The sequence below is a fragment of the Xenopus tropicalis genome, chromosome 8, assembly GCF_000004195.4.
Source record: "Xenopus tropicalis strain Nigerian chromosome 8, UCB_Xtro_10.0, whole genome shotgun sequence".
NCBI classification, from domain to species: domain Eukaryota; kingdom Metazoa; phylum Chordata; class Amphibia; order Anura; family Pipidae; genus Xenopus; species Xenopus tropicalis.
The window spans coordinates 127,174,615-127,192,754 of NC_030684.2; the positions used below are offsets into that span (position 1 = coordinate 127,174,615).

The 18,140-nt window shown below is 44.8% G+C and overlaps 1 protein-coding gene across 1 annotated transcript; it reads left to right on the top strand.

Annotated features, from left to right (window-relative positions):
* The first annotated feature begins 338 nt into the window (after positions 1-338).
* Positions 339-11,955, top strand: ensa (endosulfine alpha). The gene is made up of 4 exons (NM_213680.1): positions 339-694; positions 6,580-6,705; positions 10,023-10,189; positions 10,574-11,955. Exons 1-4 carry the CDS (start codon positions 638-640, stop codon positions 10,599-10,601), a joined length of 378 nt encoding a protein of 125 aa, NP_998845.1. The 5' UTR covers positions 339-637; the 3' UTR covers positions 10,602-11,955.
* The last annotated feature ends 6,185 nt before the right edge of the window (positions 11,956-18,140 follow it).

Here is an 18,140-nt window from a genome sequence, read left to right on the forward strand (position 1 = left end):
CAATTGATTGGGTGCAAGGCCTCGACTGGGGCAGTTGTGGTAATAATTAAGACTATAAACATGTCATTAAGTACTGCTATTTTAAATGCTAAACTATCTCCATTAAGAACTATTAAAAGCGACCTGTCCAGCATTTCAGTGAAAAAAATGCAATGTAATTGGGAACTAAGCATGTGCGTTATATCTATAATAAAGTGAATAATTCCTCCACAACACAAAGGAGGATGCTACTCTAGCCAATGTATATACTGTTGAACTCTGCACATCGGCGCCTCTCTCCCATGGCAACAGAATCTAGTCACGACCTGGTTCTGATTGGTGCCTGCCAGCCCTTTGCCCGCCCATTCAGTCCGTCTCGCTTTCTCATTGATCGAGCGCTTTGCCGTCAAAACTATAGGAGGCCCGTTGCCTTGGTTTCCAACTCCTATTGGACAGGCGTGACGTAATGTCCCACTCTGATTGGCTACTGGCTATCCGCCTAGCGGCGGGGGAGACTGGGCCCGCCATTCTAGTCTGTGACGTCAGGCGCGGTGGCCGCCATTTTGGAGCGGAGTGAGTGGAGTCGGACGGACTGAGGCGCCCGGCGGGAGAGCCGTTATCTTCCGTTCGCTTCCCTTTCCCCCTTATAGCCGGTAACATGTCCGATAAATACATTGGCGACTCGCACCTGGAAGAGACCGGCGAGGAGAAGCAGGTATGGAGGGTATCGCTCATACTGGCTCTAGGACTACATTCATGGCGACTGGCTCAGCAAAGGCAAAGCTTCAGGGACTGTGCTGGCTTGTTCAGGAAGGGATTGCAGGGGTCATTGCCCTAGTGCCTACCCAGTTCTCTGTGATGATTGGTGGCTGCCTGTGTCAGTAACATCTGTGCGGACATGCGATTGGTTGACAGGGAGCTGTCAGTGTAGGGGCGGGATATAGCGCTGCTTATGGGGTTGGGGTATCCCCAGAGTGTGTGAGGTGAATGGGTTACTATTATACGCCGCTTACCCAGCTTGGGCAACCCCTGTCTGTAGGCTGGATTGTGAGGGCTGGGCTTGCTCTTCAGTAAAGCAATGATACCTCCATGGCTGATACATGCTGGCTGGGAGGGTTACTGGGTGGCAAGTCCCACATAGTGTCCCTTTAGTAGGGGCACCCTCATGGCTGCCAACAGGGTGAGTGACAGGCAGGCCAGCAGCAAGGCTCTAGTAGCACCCTATGGAAAGTGTGCGTAGCACCTAGTAGAGCCATACCTTACTGCATAGAGGCGCTACATTAAATGCACAGTATTGGGCTGGGGCTTGTGCTTCCCATTAGTAGATGTTATATCTGATACATTTTATTTACCTACCATAATAAACTGGGTGACTCCCCTATTTACTGATGAGAGAACTCTGGATTGTTTAGCCATAGTTAAATATGCAATATAAACCAACAGGCTTATGCCATATGGCCCCTTGTGCCGCAGGCGTTTGTATTATATCCCAACATCGGCCAATACCAATCCAAAATGGCGGCTGCCAACTGTGGGCATTTGAGAAGGAGGGGGTCTGTATACTTTTGTCCTTGTTATAGTGTAAGTTTTAGGTTTGCTTTTATCGCTTTGCCAGGACATTGCTTGTAATCTATACAAAGAGGCATTATATATATGTTATTATATAAGGAGCATTGGAAGGGACAAGCTCATAAGCCTTATATCTGGCTCTTCTTGATATTAAAGGACAAAGAAAGGGTAATACACTAAGGGGAGCTATTAAATCACTAGAGGGTTATGGGGGATAGCTCTCAGTACAAGTGAGGGAATACAGGGGTATGGGGGATAGCTCTCAGTACAAGTGAGGGAATACAGGGGTATGGGAGATAGCTCTCAGTACAAGTGAGGGAATACAGGGGTATGGGGGATAGCTCTCAGTACAAGTGAGGGAATACAGGGGTAGGGGAGATAGCTCTCAGTACAAGTGGGGGAATACAGGGGTATGGGGGATAGCTCTCAGTACAAGTGAGGGAATACAGGGGTAGGGGAGATAGCTCTCAGTACAAGTGAGGGAATACAGGGGTATGGGGGATAGCTCTCAGTACAAGTGAGGGAATACAGGGGTATGGGGGATAGCTCTCAGTACGAGTGAGGGAATACAGGGGTAGGGGAGATAGCTCTCAGTACAAGTGAGGGAATACAGGGGTAGAGGGGATAGCTCTCAGTACAAGTGAGGGAATACAGGGGTAGAGGGGATAGCTCTCAGTACAAGTGAGGGAATACAGGGGTAGGGGAGATAGCTCTTAGTACAAGTGAGGGAATACAGGGGTAGGGGAGATAGCTCTCAGTACAAGTGAGGGAATACAGGGGTAGGGGAGATAGCTCTCAGTACAAGTGAGGGAATACAGGGGTAGGGGGGATAGCTCTTAGTACAAGTGAGGGAATACAGGGGTAGGGGAGATAGCTCTCAGTACAAGTGAGGGAATACAGGGGTAGGGGGGATAGCTCTCAGTACAAGTGAGGGAATACAGGGGTAGGGGAGATAGCTCTCAGTACAAGTGAGGGAATACAGGGGTAGGGGAGATAGCTCTCAGTACAAGTGAGGGAATACAGGGGTAGGGGAGATAGCTCTCAGTACAAGTGAGGGAATACAGGGGTAGGGGGGATAGCTCTCAGTACAAGTGAGGGAATACAGGGGTATGGGAGATAGCTCTCAGTACAAGTGAGGGAATACAGGGGTAGAGGGGATAGCTCTCAGTACAAGTGAGGGAATACAGGGGTAGGGGAGATAGCTCTCAGTACAAGTGAGGGACTACAGGGTTATGGGAGATAGCTCTTAGTACAAGTTGATCCAGGGACTGGGCCGATTGCCATCTTGGAGTCAGGAAGGAAGTTTTTCCCCTCTGCGGCAAATTAGAGAGGCTTCAGATGGGGTTTTTGCCTTCCTCTGGATCAACTAGCAGTTAGGCAGGTTATATATAGGCATTATGGTTGTACGTGATGGACGTATTTCTTTGTGTATATTAGCCTGTCTGTGTCTGCTGAATATTGCTCACTTTGTTCAGGAGTGTCTCTTTGGGCAGTGGGGCCCAGGGCAAGTGCTAGAGTGTTTCCCCTCATGTGATTTCCAGGTCAGAAGTCAGAGACACTGGTCACACAGTGACAGGGAATGTGCCATCAGAGTACTTGGGGTTTACCTTTCAGTGGTGGGGCAGCTCTGAGTGCTTTGTTGCCCACCACAATGGATATCGCTCATGTAGGGAAAAGCCCTGAAAATTGTCCCCTATGCCACTGCAGGTAAAGGACGGTGAAGTGCAATGGAAGGTGCCAGTTGGCATCCCACAGGGTATTAACCTTTCCTTCTCTGGCATGCAGTCAGCATGGGATAGTTTGGGATAGTATACTATATAATCTAGTGTAAACTGCTAGAGAAATTACACTGTAAGCTTCACTAAGGCAGCGTGCTGTGTAATACAGATACATTTCTGTTTGAACTTAGTCTCTTATGATTAGGCTCTATTTTGAGTTTAATAGATGGTGTCCAAATGGTTCTGGCATATCGTTACAGGAAGGATAGCAGGGAGTATGGGAGGGAGGCTTCCTAATAATCTCAGCAGACAAGGAAGGAACTGAGACAGAAGGAATGGATTTGAAGGATAAAAATATTTAGTTATGCGGCTAAGGCCTGTGGCACTGAGGTCTCCAGTAACCCAAGCCCTGCTCTAGGGTTAGAAGTGACCACATAGTGGCTGTCATAGGCTTTTATTGGTACAATTCCCATTACATTACATTAACATTTATTTATAAAGCGCCAACATATTCCGCAGCGCTGTACAATAAGTGGGTTACATACATTGGACATACAGAGTAACATATAAAGCAATCAATAACCGATACAAGAGGTGAAGAGAGCCCTGCCCAAAAGAGCTTACAATCTACAAATTTAAATAAGCATGGGATGGAAGCTTAGAGATTATGGAATACTCCTTTTGGGGGGGGGGGGGGGGGGGATACCTGGTGACACAGGTGGCTCCCAACTGCCATGTAGTTTACTTCTTTTACTTCATACTGAGGGCAATAGCGAGGGTGTTTTTGATGCCTTGCGTCGGGGAGCAGTTGCAATGAAGCACAATATACAGGTGGGCAGGCACCCGTGGGCTGCCCCTTAGGCATGGGCTCATTGGTGCAACCCTGCCTACCTGCTCTATGATAAATACAGAATTCACTAAAAAAAGACCCCAACCCGGCCAATAGATACTAAATGGCACAGCTGAGTTGTGTGTGTGGGGGGGTAACTTCCTGTCCTATGATTAGCACAGGATATATGAGCCTTATCGGAAGAACCCAGTACGTAGCAAGCCTGGATACTTGTACAGATATATCTTTTTGCTTTCCTACAAACTTCTACCCCAGAAGGGTACAGAAACTATAAATATGCAGTGTATACTCCATTTTCCCCGTATCTGTTGCTCGGTTCCAGCATGATACATCGGTAGCGCTCATAATCTTGACAAGAGTTTTCCATCTTAGCTCTCTAATGAGCGTGGAGGGATAAATTAATAGCTCAGTCACTGTGACAGCAGCACCTGTGCTCCCCCGGGAACATCCGAAATTCCTGCATTGACGGGCATGCTTGGGAGCCACGACTACTAACCACGTCCTCTTAAATGTGGTTTTTCCATTGCCAAGGGGGGGGGGAAAAATTCGCTCAGCAAATCTCTCTTGGTTTTCTGGCAGCTGTTTACCTTGCTTAACAACCTGAATTTCCAATTGCTTTGAGTAGTGGGGGCGATTGTCAGCTTGGTGTTGTTTTTCACATCCAAAGGGATGAAAAAATAAAGACTCATATACCGTAGGAGATATATATGTATGTAAGTCCTCCTTGTTGCATTCCTTTACCCCGGGGCTTTAGAATAACAGCTGCAGGTGTGTAGTTTTGCAAGCAGATCTAGCAATTTGTGTGGGGCTGCATTTTCAGCCTGTGGTGGCCCATCATGCCATGGATCTGTGCATGGAAACTGACAAGAGCGGCTCTCATTCGTGCCCTGAAATGCTTACTCTTTCTTTTTATATGTATGTGGGGGTTTGGGTCACTGAATCATCCCATCATGGTTCTGCTATAATTTCTTATATACGTGACTAATAAACCTTTTTTTAGTTTTCTTATGTGTGTATTGAGGCCCAGACTCTGTGCCCTTGTAATATTTGTATCTTATCAGTATATAAACAAACTACATGTTGCAGCAAGCGCTGACGGCAGCTACCTGTGGCGGAGAGGAATGCTCCCAATGCAGGAAAAATTAGTTTATTAGGTATTGTAAGAGCTTTGCCAGAGGCAGTTTTTTTTTTCAATCTAGACCTATTTAAAGGGACATATCCCTACCCAACAACTAAATTGCTAAACATGTTCTTCTGATCGCTTTCATGATATTAGCAGTTTTATACTGCCACACCTAGCGGTGTCTTCTAACACTGTTCAGTTGTAGTCACTGAGCGATAGAACTGAACAGAGAGTTACACTGAGACGACAGCTACAGCTGGATACAGAATTGGGTTTTTAAATATCGCATACAAACCATATACTACATAACAGGTAATTGTCTTCCTCTCTGGATAGTAAGTATAGTTGGCTCTTCATGGCAACAGGGGAACAGCATCAAAGCTGTTCCAACCAGGGCTCGATGCGGCCATTCAGGAGTATTTTCAAGCCCATAGATATTTCAGCACAACTGATAATCAGCTCATTGATTCTGCGTATCCAGTATATGAGAAGGAAATGTGATTCGCCACTCTTTGCTTTCTTGCTAAATGAATACATGAAATAATTAGGGCAAGTTCATGCTTTTTGGGAAACGCACAAAGATACAGGGAGAATGTACAACACTTATCATATAGCGCCCACAACGGCGTCAGAACAAGGACCTCAGCGCTGAAAGGCAGGAATGCCAGCCACTGAGCCACCATGCAGCCACATTAAGTCCTCAGTCTGTCAGGAAGCAATAATATTTTTATCAATAATACAGTTTACTAAAGTGATTTAAGTCACTTCAAGTGCTAATGTGCCACGAAACTCTGGATATGATCGCATCATACTTTAACTGCTCTTTTATGGACAATATTGTAAATATTTGGTGTACTATTGTGAAGCTGGCCATACACGTACACATTTAGTCTTCGGATATCAGTCGTATATTTAAATGCAACTAAGATTCAGACTGAAATTGTAGGATAAAGCCCTTAAAGTACAAATCAGAGGATGTTCTGAACATGAAATAGTTGGCAGGCACCATCATACCAAAGTGACTTCCATTGTAGGTCCCCCAAGGATATTGTCAGATACACAATACATGCGCAGATTTTATCGTTATGTGACCAAGATTTTCTATCCTGTCCTATTGGCTAAACAACTGTTTGCCAAGGTAGGAAAATTATCGGGACTATAATTTGGAGCCCTCGCTGCCCAAAAAATCAATTGTACGATTTTATCAGTAAGTGTATGGCCAGCTTGCGCTTTTCAGTATAGCTTGGTAGAGAGATGTTTGGGAATGATCATATACTATATGGTGAGAGTAAAAAGAACATTCCCGACCCGCACCCATTGCACTTACGTTTGTGTTTCAGGACTCGCAAGAAAAGGAAGCGGTGACTCCAGAAAAAGCAGAGGAGCAAAAATTGAAAGCCAAATATCCCAATTTAGGACAGAAACCTGGAGGTTCAGACTTCCTGATGAAAAGGCTTCAAAAAGGAGTAAGTAAAGGGATTTTTGTTGGCTCTGGGTGTGTTTGAACTGTTCCTCAAGCATGCTTAGGCCTTTAATGGGTTAATACTAAATGTCCCTGCAGAATGAGTCTGAACCCAGTAGAACAGCCATGGCTGGCCTCTCATACCGCATCTTTTTTAATATTTAAATAAACACAACGGGAAAATAAACATGAAAGGTGTATAAATGGGACCCAAGGGGATTCACCCAATGAAATCCCTTCTGTGTTAGTGTTAGTGGGATAATGAAAATAAAAAGAATTGTATGGTGTGATCTACGCATTTCCCTGAAAAGATGTTCAGTTTCGCATATGCTCGTCTGTCAAAACCATATTCCGTGCCAGAAGTCATTAAATATGTATAGGGCAAGTCTAATCTCAGCCATCTGTTGGGGCCAAATCATGTTTCTCTCTCGTTCCATTTTCAGCAGACTTCCACATATAAACATTTTATTCTAGTTTTCAGCTAAAAAAAGATAAGGGGCTGCCTCCTGTAGCGCCATTGAGAAGTGCTGATAAAGGCTTGCTTGCGTACCATAAAAATGGCTGCTCCGCCCAAATAATATATACAGTCTGGTATCTTTCAGTGCAACAGAAAGGGACAAGTGGGAGCACCCTGGAAATACTTTGGGGGAAACAACAAGTCTTTCAAGGCAGCAATAAAACATGTTTGGTTTGATCACAAACAAATTAACAGAGTTTATCTGTTTCTGAATTCAATGTCACCGTGACGGGAGTGATTAAAGGAGCCCCAGAATGGCTTGGTCAGTATTCAAATGCCTTTTGTCAGGTGTGACCATTCTTCTCAAGTTTAGTGTGAGGTTTCTGTAGGCTTCTATGGATGGATTTACCAACCCAACTCGAGAATTCTCCATCAGGTGTGTCCTATTAGATAGAATGGTGCCAAGTTGGATAGAATGGTTCTTATCACGTCTCTGAGCTCCCAAGCTGCTTAAAGGGGACACGCAACCAAAATTTTAAGCAACTTTGCAGTATACATTACATTAATTAAAAAAATACTCAGCCCTTTCATGATTTTTAATGTAATAATATTATTTAGAACAGTCCCCTAAGTTTAGGGCTCTGGCACACGGGGAGATTAGTCGCCCGCGATTTCAGTGAAATCGCTCAAGTTGCCTTTAGAGGAAACTTCCGCGATTTCACTGAAATCGGCCCGCCGCGTATGCCATCCCACCGGCGATTTACATTTTCGCCGGTGGGATGGCATTTTGGGGAGATTAGTCGCCCGTGAACAGGGAGATTTGTCGCGGGCGACTAATCTCCCCGTGTGCCAGAGCCCTTAGGTGTCACATTTTGAAGATAACATGTGGAGAGAAAGATCATGAATATTTAGCAGTAAGTGTACCTGATCTGTTTGCTCAGAAAAGGAGATTAGGCTGCAGTCATTATTATCTTCTTTATTCATACAAAGCTCTACTAATTGTATGTAGCACTGTACACATGTTGTATGACTTGTCCAAGGGCAGAAGACACCGGCACGTGGATCTAGCTCAGATCTCCATGAGTATCACTTATTAATGTCCAAGGCTGCTGATTGGGCTGCCTGCTCTTTTTGCTCTGTGCAAGTCGCCCCAAGGCAGTGATCTGGGCAATAACCAACCTGAGACTGTCAAGTGGTAGTTTGGTGCCTAGAAAGTTAACAGTGAAATGATATAATTTAAGCGAGTCTACATAGATGAGATATTCTGATATGGGAGAGGTTATATGATTTATATCCTGTATAGTTTTGGCAGCGGGTAGTGTGTAAAGGTCCCCATACACCATAAGATCGCCAAGCGAGCAGATCCAGTGTAATTCGATCGTTTGGCCCTGGGGTCAAATGATCGAATTAAAACGGCAGGTATAGGAAAAGTCGGTCCCCGAGCCGATGCGGTCCCCGATCCAACTAGATTTTCTAACCTGCCTGATCGAGATCTGGCTGGTTTGAGGCCAGATATCAGTCAGGCAGGCCCGTCGGTAGTGCCCATACACGGGCCGATAAGCTGCCGAATCGGTCTAAGGGATCAATATCGGCAGCTACTTTCGGCCCGTGTATGGGGACCTTTAGAGTAGCTACTGAGGTGCCACAGAACCTAGAGAGACAGGCTGTTTGGCATAGTTAGCCAATTAAACTCCTGCAGGCAGAAAGGGGATATCCACCCAAAGACTGTTTTTATCTGGCTGTTCGTATTCTCTGCACTTCTGGCTCTAACTCCTGAAACAGTGTAGTAGAAGTTAGACACTGAGGGGGACTCGCTTCTGCTACACTGTTTCAGCAGACTAATACACCATGTTTTCTGCACTCAACGATCATTTGGCCCTTGAGCCAGAGACAGTGTATGAAGCCCAGTGCTGCCCTGGGCTTATTGGAATTTCATCCTGACCTGGTCAATGGTTTACCAAGCTTTAATTGTTTTTTATTTGGGAACCGAACAGTCACTAACAGGCAACTCAGTTGGTCAAGGGGGGCCCAGTTAAGAGCCAGTCTGTAGCCATAGCTAAGCACTATAAATCAGCTGGATATAGTGCAGCTCTGCTAGCTGAAACAGAATTGGGATGCAACTCAGTCAGTAGTATGAATAAGCCCCAAGCCTTATATATAAACCCTGCATCCCTTCTGTACTGTATCAGGTTGTGTTCAACACAGAGACTAAAAAACTGGAAGTGCTTATTGCCTCAAAAAGTCCTTACAGTGGGAACTTGGCCTTTTAAAGGAACAGTAACAACAAAAAATGGAAGTGTATAAAAGTAATTACAATAAAATGTACTGTTGCCCTGCACTGGTACAACTGGTGTGTTTGCCTCAGAAACCCTGCTATAGTTTATATAAGCAAAACTGCTGTATAGCCATGGGGGAAACCATTCAAAGGAGAAAAGGCCCAGGTTACTTAGCCGATAACAGATAAAATTGAATGTCTACAGAGTTTATCAGTTATCTGCTATGTAACATGTGCCTTTTTTCCAGGTTGAAAACACACCAGTTTTACCAGTGCAGGGAAACACTACATTATATTTAACTTTAAAACACTCATTTTTTTTGGTGTCACTGTTCCTATAAATCCCAGTCCCCAGTCAGTGTTTATAAGTAAGAGTTATTGTCTGACTGCTGTCCTACCAGATTCAAGGCCACTATATTAGTAGTGATAGATTATCGAGTGTAGGATTGGGTATAGAACCCCTGAGGCAATATAGGTGTGTCATTCTGATGAGATGCAGTGTTCCCTCTGGATAATGCGGTATGTATCTGCCCCTTCAGCCTGCCCTTCGCGGAGCCTCTCACTTTTCCCTTTTCGTATATCATTGCAGCAAAAGTACTTTGACTCAGGTGACTACAACATGGCCAAGGCCAAGATGAAGAACAAACAGCTGCCATGCGCAGGGCCAGACAAGAACCTGGTAACTGGAGACCACATCCCTACGCCACAGGACCTTCCGCAGAGGAAGTCTTCACTGGTGACCAGCAAGCTAGCGGGGTAACCTGCCTCCTTTTGCTTCTCCACTTCTCCAGACCGGATCTGTGGCAGTTCACTGTATCATAGAGCTGGGATGCGTGGACTTTTTGTTTTTTTTTACATAAATGCCTCACCCTGTCAGTGCCAGAAGGATCAGTGTCGCATTGGCTTCCCCCATACGGCACGGACCCTTCCGTCCCTGACGAAGCTAAGCTAATAACCGTGCTCCTCACAAGCCAGCGACATGCCGCTTGATTAGAGATTTGCAGTGGGTGATGGAAAAAAAAAAAAAATGTTTTGATTTCTTGGCGCTGAAGAATTCGCTCAGACTCTTTATTGACTATTTGTTTCATAGTGTAAGATATTAATTATGGGTTTTTGCATTCCTTTGTGCGTGTGACACAGGCATGTCGAGGACTTGCACCAGGTGTAGAGACAGTGACGCCGATACAGTGGTGCTCCCCCGGACGCTATTGCGTCGGCCCAACAGAACGAACAAAGTGAAACCTTTCAAGGCGGACAATCACCACTCAACTTGTCGAGGAAGGCCTTCTTGCATGGAAAGGGGCACCCATGCACCCGCAGAACTTTCTAACTAGAACGTGTAAGATAATAGAGTTTGTGAAATCCACTACATCTCATGTACGAGTCTGGAACCGGGTGGATGTCGACGGCTCGTGGTTTATTTCGAAGCTCGGAAGAGTGTTGCGACGCATCTCCATCACTGCCCTGCTGATTAGGACAGTCATTCAGTCCCAAAGCCAATCCTACGCAGGGGTTGTATTAACTGCTGATATTTAATCTTTCATTCCAACATGCTGTAAAGTGAAAGCCATTGGCCCCTGAGCAGGAGATATAGAAAATTAGGACACATTCAGCTATCCCAATTATACCGTAAGAAAATTAATAGCATCACAAGAGGGTTTGCTAACTCATATCACGTTTTTTTGCCCTACATTTCACTACAGGAAATAATTGAAATATTTCCAAATATGTTTCCCGTTCGGCAGTGCCATACATGGCATACATTTGATTTGGCTTCATGAGAAAATCTGCTGTGGTGCAGGCTTCCTTATGGGACAGGGCTGCACCGTCGTGCCGACTGCCCAAGCTTCATTGTGCTTTCTAATTATCCAATGTGCATATGCCAAGGACATCCAGTGGAGACCAAGCCACCATGGAATTTTACACTGCACGGCAATATTAGCTAGTGAGAAGCAATACTCTCATTTAATAAGAATCTCTGTGAGGGTCACACAAGTCCCTAATAGTTGCCTGTTAGATATATAGAAATATATATATTTTACAGCCATAACCTGGACACAGGGACAGTAGTTGCCCCCATAAATGGCACGACGGTCAGCCTTTATTCTCATGTTGAATCCCTGCTTTGTGACACTGAGAGTCTGCTTTACAGTCCAAATCAGTAGATTTCATTAAGTGCATAAAAGAATCTCCTAAGTGGTCGTAGAAGAAACGTATCCTTTATGGCAAAGTCAGTCCTTAAGGCTTTTCCTATTTGTAGGCCAAACGTGTCTGTGTGAGAGGAAAACCTTGGGTGAGTTTGGCCAGAATCATGCCCATGTTTGTAATATCAGCATCTGTTAATCCCCCAGGGCACGCGCTGGCAAACAACATGGAGTGGAAAATAGGCCACGCCCGAATGATCATTATCCAATAAACAGGCCGCACTCCTATGAGAGCAAGCTCTATGTTTATGCTCTTGGAGCAATGTTATGTAAATCTGGGAATAAATCACATTAAAATGTTAAATTTACTTGTTAAATTAAGTTTCAGCTTTTTATTTGGGAATCTTTTGTGCTTAATCCTATGGGGTCAACTAGACACAGGCTTTGTTTAACTGTTTGTGTGCCAGCCATGATGGGTACCATGTATTACTAGGCAACACATAGGCTTCAATGTAAAAAGAAGAACCCTCTCTTCCTACTCCTCATGTTCCGGGGACAAGGGCTGGCACGATGGAATTAAAAGAGGCAGGGACTAACCTAATGCACAGTCTGTGCCGTGTCTAGTAAACCATAGCTACCAATCGGCCGTTTGCTTTCAAACAGGTGACCATTACCTACGGTAACTTTTAGTATGTTACTGAATGTCCCATTTCTAGTAACTTTGCAATTGGTCTTCATTACTTATTTTTTTTGCAGTTTTCAAGTTATTTGCCTTCCACTTTTTCCAGCATTCAGATAGGGAGTCACTGACCCCGACAGCCAAAAACTATTGCACTGTGCGCTTATATATTTATTAATATTGTTAGTATTGTTTAACTTATCTTACTATTCAGCCCCTGTCCTATTCATATTCCAGTATTTCATTTGACCCACTGCCTGGTTGCTAGGGTAAACAAGACCATAGCAACAAGATAGCTACTGAAATTGCAAACTGGAGAGCTGCTGAACAAAAAGCTAAATAACTACAAAAAAATGAAAACCAATTGCAAATTGGCTGCCAATGTCTACATGATATTAAAAGTTAATTTAAAGGTTAACTTCCCCTTTAAATACCTGCTGACTGATGTGGGCTTGAAAATGAGCAAACTTTGGAGCCTTTTATTGGCTTGCCCCCCTCTTTGTTGCCTCTAATCGCACACAGGGCCACTGTCGGGGGTGGGGGGTAGATGGGGTACTGTAGTTAGGGGTCCAAGACACGCAAGTATGATTTGCATGGGGGGAGGGGCTGAGAGTATGCAGGGTTTGGGCAGAAAATTGCATGTCAATTCCTTTATAGAAGTCCATATACCTGGCATTTTATGGGCCATAAAACTGACACAGCTATATATTTAAAGGCACAGAGCAAAGCATAAATTCCCTCTAACACCCTTAATGCGCCATAGGAGTCTGGAACGGATCATTCATGGGGAAATGGCGAAGCCTCAGATATTCCCCCCCCCCCACTCGCTTCCTGTATATAGAACTCATTTCCCAGATGCGCAGGGACTGGGAGACGTACAGCTGCTCTATGTTAGGTGGGGAGGAATGGGCAGGTTCAACTACAGTTTCTGAAGGCTCTGGTTTGTATTGGCCGGTTCTGTTCGCTTTCCCTGTGTCTGTTTTCTGTCTCCCAGTTGTGGCGCCTCTGAAGTACAAGAGACTGTCGCCTTGTGTTTAGGTAACTAGGTTAGATCATGCCTGGTAACGACGGCCCAAAAAGCCCCTTGCATTGTAGCACATTGAAATAGCGGTGGGTATATCAGTAACAGTACGTCATTGCATGAAATGCGTGGCACATACCCCCAGCTATATCAGTGTGCCATATTGGGAACCTTGGCAGCTGGAATACGCACCATTGCCCTAAAGCGCCCAACTCCCAGCTGCTCTACTAACCCCTGTCACGGGTTTAATCCCTTATAGACCTGCCACTCATCCCTGCTTGTTCTTGGCTTACAGTGCGGGTTTATGGATTAGGGATGTAATACTTTGACAGGATTTATAGAGATAAATGACTTCCAGGAAAAAAGCGTGGGCAAAGCAGCCTTACCTGCACCCTCAGTCCTACCCAAGTACCTCCCATTGCCTCATTGTGCTACTCGCCATGATTCCTGCACAGACATATTCTTATTATTGGGCTACACGAGAGCCACTAATATCATCCTGTATATTATATCCTTATAAACCAGAGTTCTATGACCTGCATAAAAGCACTCAGCATGCAGCTTTGTGCCCTTATATGGTCACAGAACCCCTCCGTGACTGCTAATATCCTTATCATTTACAGTAGGGGGTACATTATCCCTTATAATACATGAGTGATACTCAGAGTTCCCTGTATAACTCAGCCTGCAGCCTTGTGCCTTTATATGGGCACAGAACGCCTCAGTGACTGCTAATATCCTTATCATTTACAGTAGGGGGTACATTATCCCTTATAATACACGAGTGATACTCAGAGTTCCCTGTATAACTCAGCCTGCAGCCCTGCTGAGTCTTTGTATAGACTGTAATGTACCATTATATGTTCAGGGATAGCAGTTTTAATGGGGATATCGATGTTTGTATGGAGGAGCTGGGTCAGGACTTCTGCTTCTCGATTGGTTCCGGGCAGTCGGCCATGTTTGTGCAGCTCTGTACATGGGTATGCAATTTAAAGGCAGACTTTGTGAATGTTGCTAAGGATGAATCCACGTGCTGCTGTTAGATTAGAGCCATAACCAGAGATAGATCTGCCTGCCCTGTGTGTGTGCCCCTGATACCCTATCTCTGCAATCATATGCACAACCCTATCTGCCTTCTGCCCTCATCCTCACCTCTGATTGGCTGCCACTTGCTGCTGTTCATGCAGTGACCGGACAGGGACAATAGGACCAAACACATTGAGGTGAGAATCTCCTAAGGGTAAATCAAAGTGTAATATGATAAATTCGCACCAATGATAAACAGGATAGAATACCTGTAACAGATACAATGTGTTGCTCTAACCAATGTGTGCACTTGCCCTGCTCACAGGGAACAGCATGACTCATTATCGGGGACGGCCCGTGGGACTGACTCAGCAAAGTACTGATCTCTTTCCCACCACACCTTGCTGTGTCCTCAGGCCAATGTCACTTCCCTGCACACTCAGTACAGTGGCACATGGCAAGATCTATGGCAGCACCTCCTCCTGAATAGAATGGAAGAATAAACAGCATTTCCATTGGCTGTAGAAGTATCATTTTGGCACTATGGCGCCACCTGCTGGTCAGTGAGGTAATTGAAGGCCTCTGACAGCATTTCCATTGGCAGATTGGCTATAGAATTGTCATTTTTTTGCTGGTCAGTGAGGAAACTGAATGACTCTGACTTGGCAAACATTCGTTTAGTTTAGTGGTCACTGGAGGGAGAAGAAAAACATAATAAGGCTAGGTAATTACAGACAGACCCCTGGCAAGCTAAGTGTATAATAGAGCATGTCTGTGCTTAGGTAGGGGGCCTATAGTGACTGCTATAAATGCAGGAGTATTGCAGTCGCCCCAGGTATGAGCAGTTTGCCTGTATGTACAGAGCAGGAGCATTACAAGCTGCCCGAGAAGCACGACAAGCGCTGGCCCATTAGTATAATGAATGCGGGAGAACCAGTTGCTTCTCAGGAAGATCATGTTGTAACAGATAAACCATAAAGGTTCCACGCCCAGATGCTGCACACGGAGCACTCATGGGGCTAGAACCAAGTCCTGTATATCCCTGTGAGCAGCCAATAATAGTGACCATAGGGGCTGCCGTGACACAGACCAATAGAAAGCTGTAATACCATATTATGGCATGTTTGGGTTGCCCACTTATCCCCAGAGGTGGGTCATACCTGGGTGGTGGGCAATATTTGGTACCTATCCACAAAGTCCCCAACAGCCCCACTAGTGACAGGGCTTACCGTATATAGTTTTATTAGCCCGAAACATCACCATTCCTTGGCCCCTTAAAGTTCCAGCTCCTCTATGGGTACTTCAGCTTTCCATCACAGTTGGTCCTGGTTGGGCTATCAGCTGGCAGCTCTGTGGCTCCTCTTCACTTCCTACTGTTCCCATTGTTTGGGTGGTCAGCCCAAAAATAAAAGGTGGCAACATGTATGGCCTCTTGTATGTGATCAACTGGACAACCTGAGCTTCAGGCTGGGCCCCCTTAGCCCATAACAAGGTTACAGATATATAGAAACATTGGGGTAACAGTCACCCTGCTATAGTTCCAGGGGTACCCAGGGCACAAATAAGCACTCACCCCAAATCCCCCCCTAACTGGTACCCAGGGTCATTTAAAGAGCAGAAAAGGTGCCATAGAATATTGGTAAAGATTGTGATGATTACATTGTAAGCTCTGTCTTATTTATTATAAAAATATATAAGCTTTGTGTCTTCTGATTTCTAGCCACTAGATGTCAGCCTTGCCTTCTACATTGGCAGATTGAACCTGGGCAATCTCAAAAACAAACAAAAAAAACACCCAGAACAATCAGAACATTTTCCCAAACTATACAAACCGGCAGCAAAGAATTAGGACAGAGCCCTCCAGTTGCACAAGAATCAGATTTGTTGTATATTGGTATTTTATAGAGCCAAAGAATATTACCCTGTCATTTTGAGCACAAGGGCTTTTGCCCATTCTCCATGGAAAATGCCAAAGCACAAACCATTCTATGAGCACCCATAGTGAAACTAACATGTATCAATAGGGTGGGTGCCAGCAGACTGAGCCCCCAAAAGATAACCAGGCAGAAAGCCAAGGAGATAGCTCCATACACCTGCTAAGTGGGTGCAGTTCCAGCAGCGGCCAGCAGGAGGGTACAGGAATGTGAAGGCATCAGCTTGCCAAACTGAACTGTTGAATGCAGATAGAAAAGAATGGGCTCTGTTAACTCATTTCATGCTGTAGAATCCTAAACACCATGTCTATGAGAGTTTAAGGAGGTATACAGCTGAGGGGGTGTGAGTGGTGAGGTGTAAATGATGGGCTTAAAAGAGGTATCAGTGCTGTTAGGGGCTGACAGTATCAATAATATTGCTAGCAGCCAATAACATGGAAGCGCTGTAGATTATAAGGGATAGTGTACCCCCCATTGTAAATTAGAAGGATATTCACTGAGGGGTTCTGTGCCCATATAAAGGCACAAGGCTGCAGGCTGAGTTATACAGGGAACTCTGAGTATCACTCATGTATTATAAGGGATAATGTACCCCCTACTGTAAATGATAAGGATATTAGCAGTCACTGAGGGGTTCTGTGCCCATATAAAGGCACAAGGCTGCAGGCTGAGTTATACAGGGAACTCTGAGTATCACTTATGTATTATAAGGGATAATGTACCCCCTACTGTAAATGATAAGGATATTAGCAGTCACTGAGGGGTTCTGTGCCCATATAAAGGCACAAGGCTGCAGGCTGAGTTATACAGGGAACTCTGAGTATCACTCATGTATTATAAGGGATAATGTACCCCCTACTGTAAATGATAAGGATATTAGCAGTCACTGAGGGGTTCTGTGCCCATATAAAGGCACAAGGCTGCAGGCTGAGTTATACAGGGAACTCTGAGTATCACTCTTGTATTATAAGGGATAATGTACCCCCTACTGTAAATGATAAGGATATTAGCAGTCACTGAGGGGTTCTGTGCCCATATAAAGGCACAAGGCTGCAGGCTGAGTTATACAGGGAACTCTGAGTATCACTCATGTATTATAAGGGATAATGTACCCCCTACTGTAAATGATAAGGATATTAGCAGTCACTGAGGGGTTCTGTGACCATATAAAGGCACAAGGCTGCAGGCTGAGTTATACAGGGAACTCTCAGTATCACTCATGTATTATAAGGGATAATGTACCCCCTACTGTAAATGATAAGGATATAAAAAGGAACTGAAGACTTACAGATCTTTATAACAGTAGAAGACCTGCAGCCTTTATGTGGTTTCTTGTGCCTTTATACATGACAGTAGGGGGCACGTTATGCTCTAATCCTTATGAACATCTGCATGTTTTGAAAAGTGACTCACAATGCAGCTGATTGTTCAGCACGCTGCCTACATGTGAATCACTGGATTTGCTAAATTAATTTCTCAGAATGCTAAAAGGAAAGAAAAAGGTTCTGTTTTTTTCTAAAAAGGATTCAGTCACAGGAAAACATGTTTATTTACAAAATGCATTTATAAATAGAGCAGCTCCAGCAGAATCCTGTATTCAAATCTGTTTTTGAAAAGAACAGATTTTTGCTGTACCCATGGCCATGTAACCTGTGCCCTGATAGACTTCAGTCACACTTTACTGCTGCGCTGCAAGATAAAAAGGTTTCACCTCCCTTTCCCCCCCAGGCAGCCGATCAGCAGAACAATAGGAAGGTAACAAAATAGCAGCTCCCTCACACCTGTATTTCTAAAAATGCTCCCATGCCCCACCCAGTGGTAGATTTGAGACTAGCACTCAATAATAAAACACCCAAGTCCTGCCATGACTCCTCCAGTTACATGGGAGTAGGAGAAACAATAG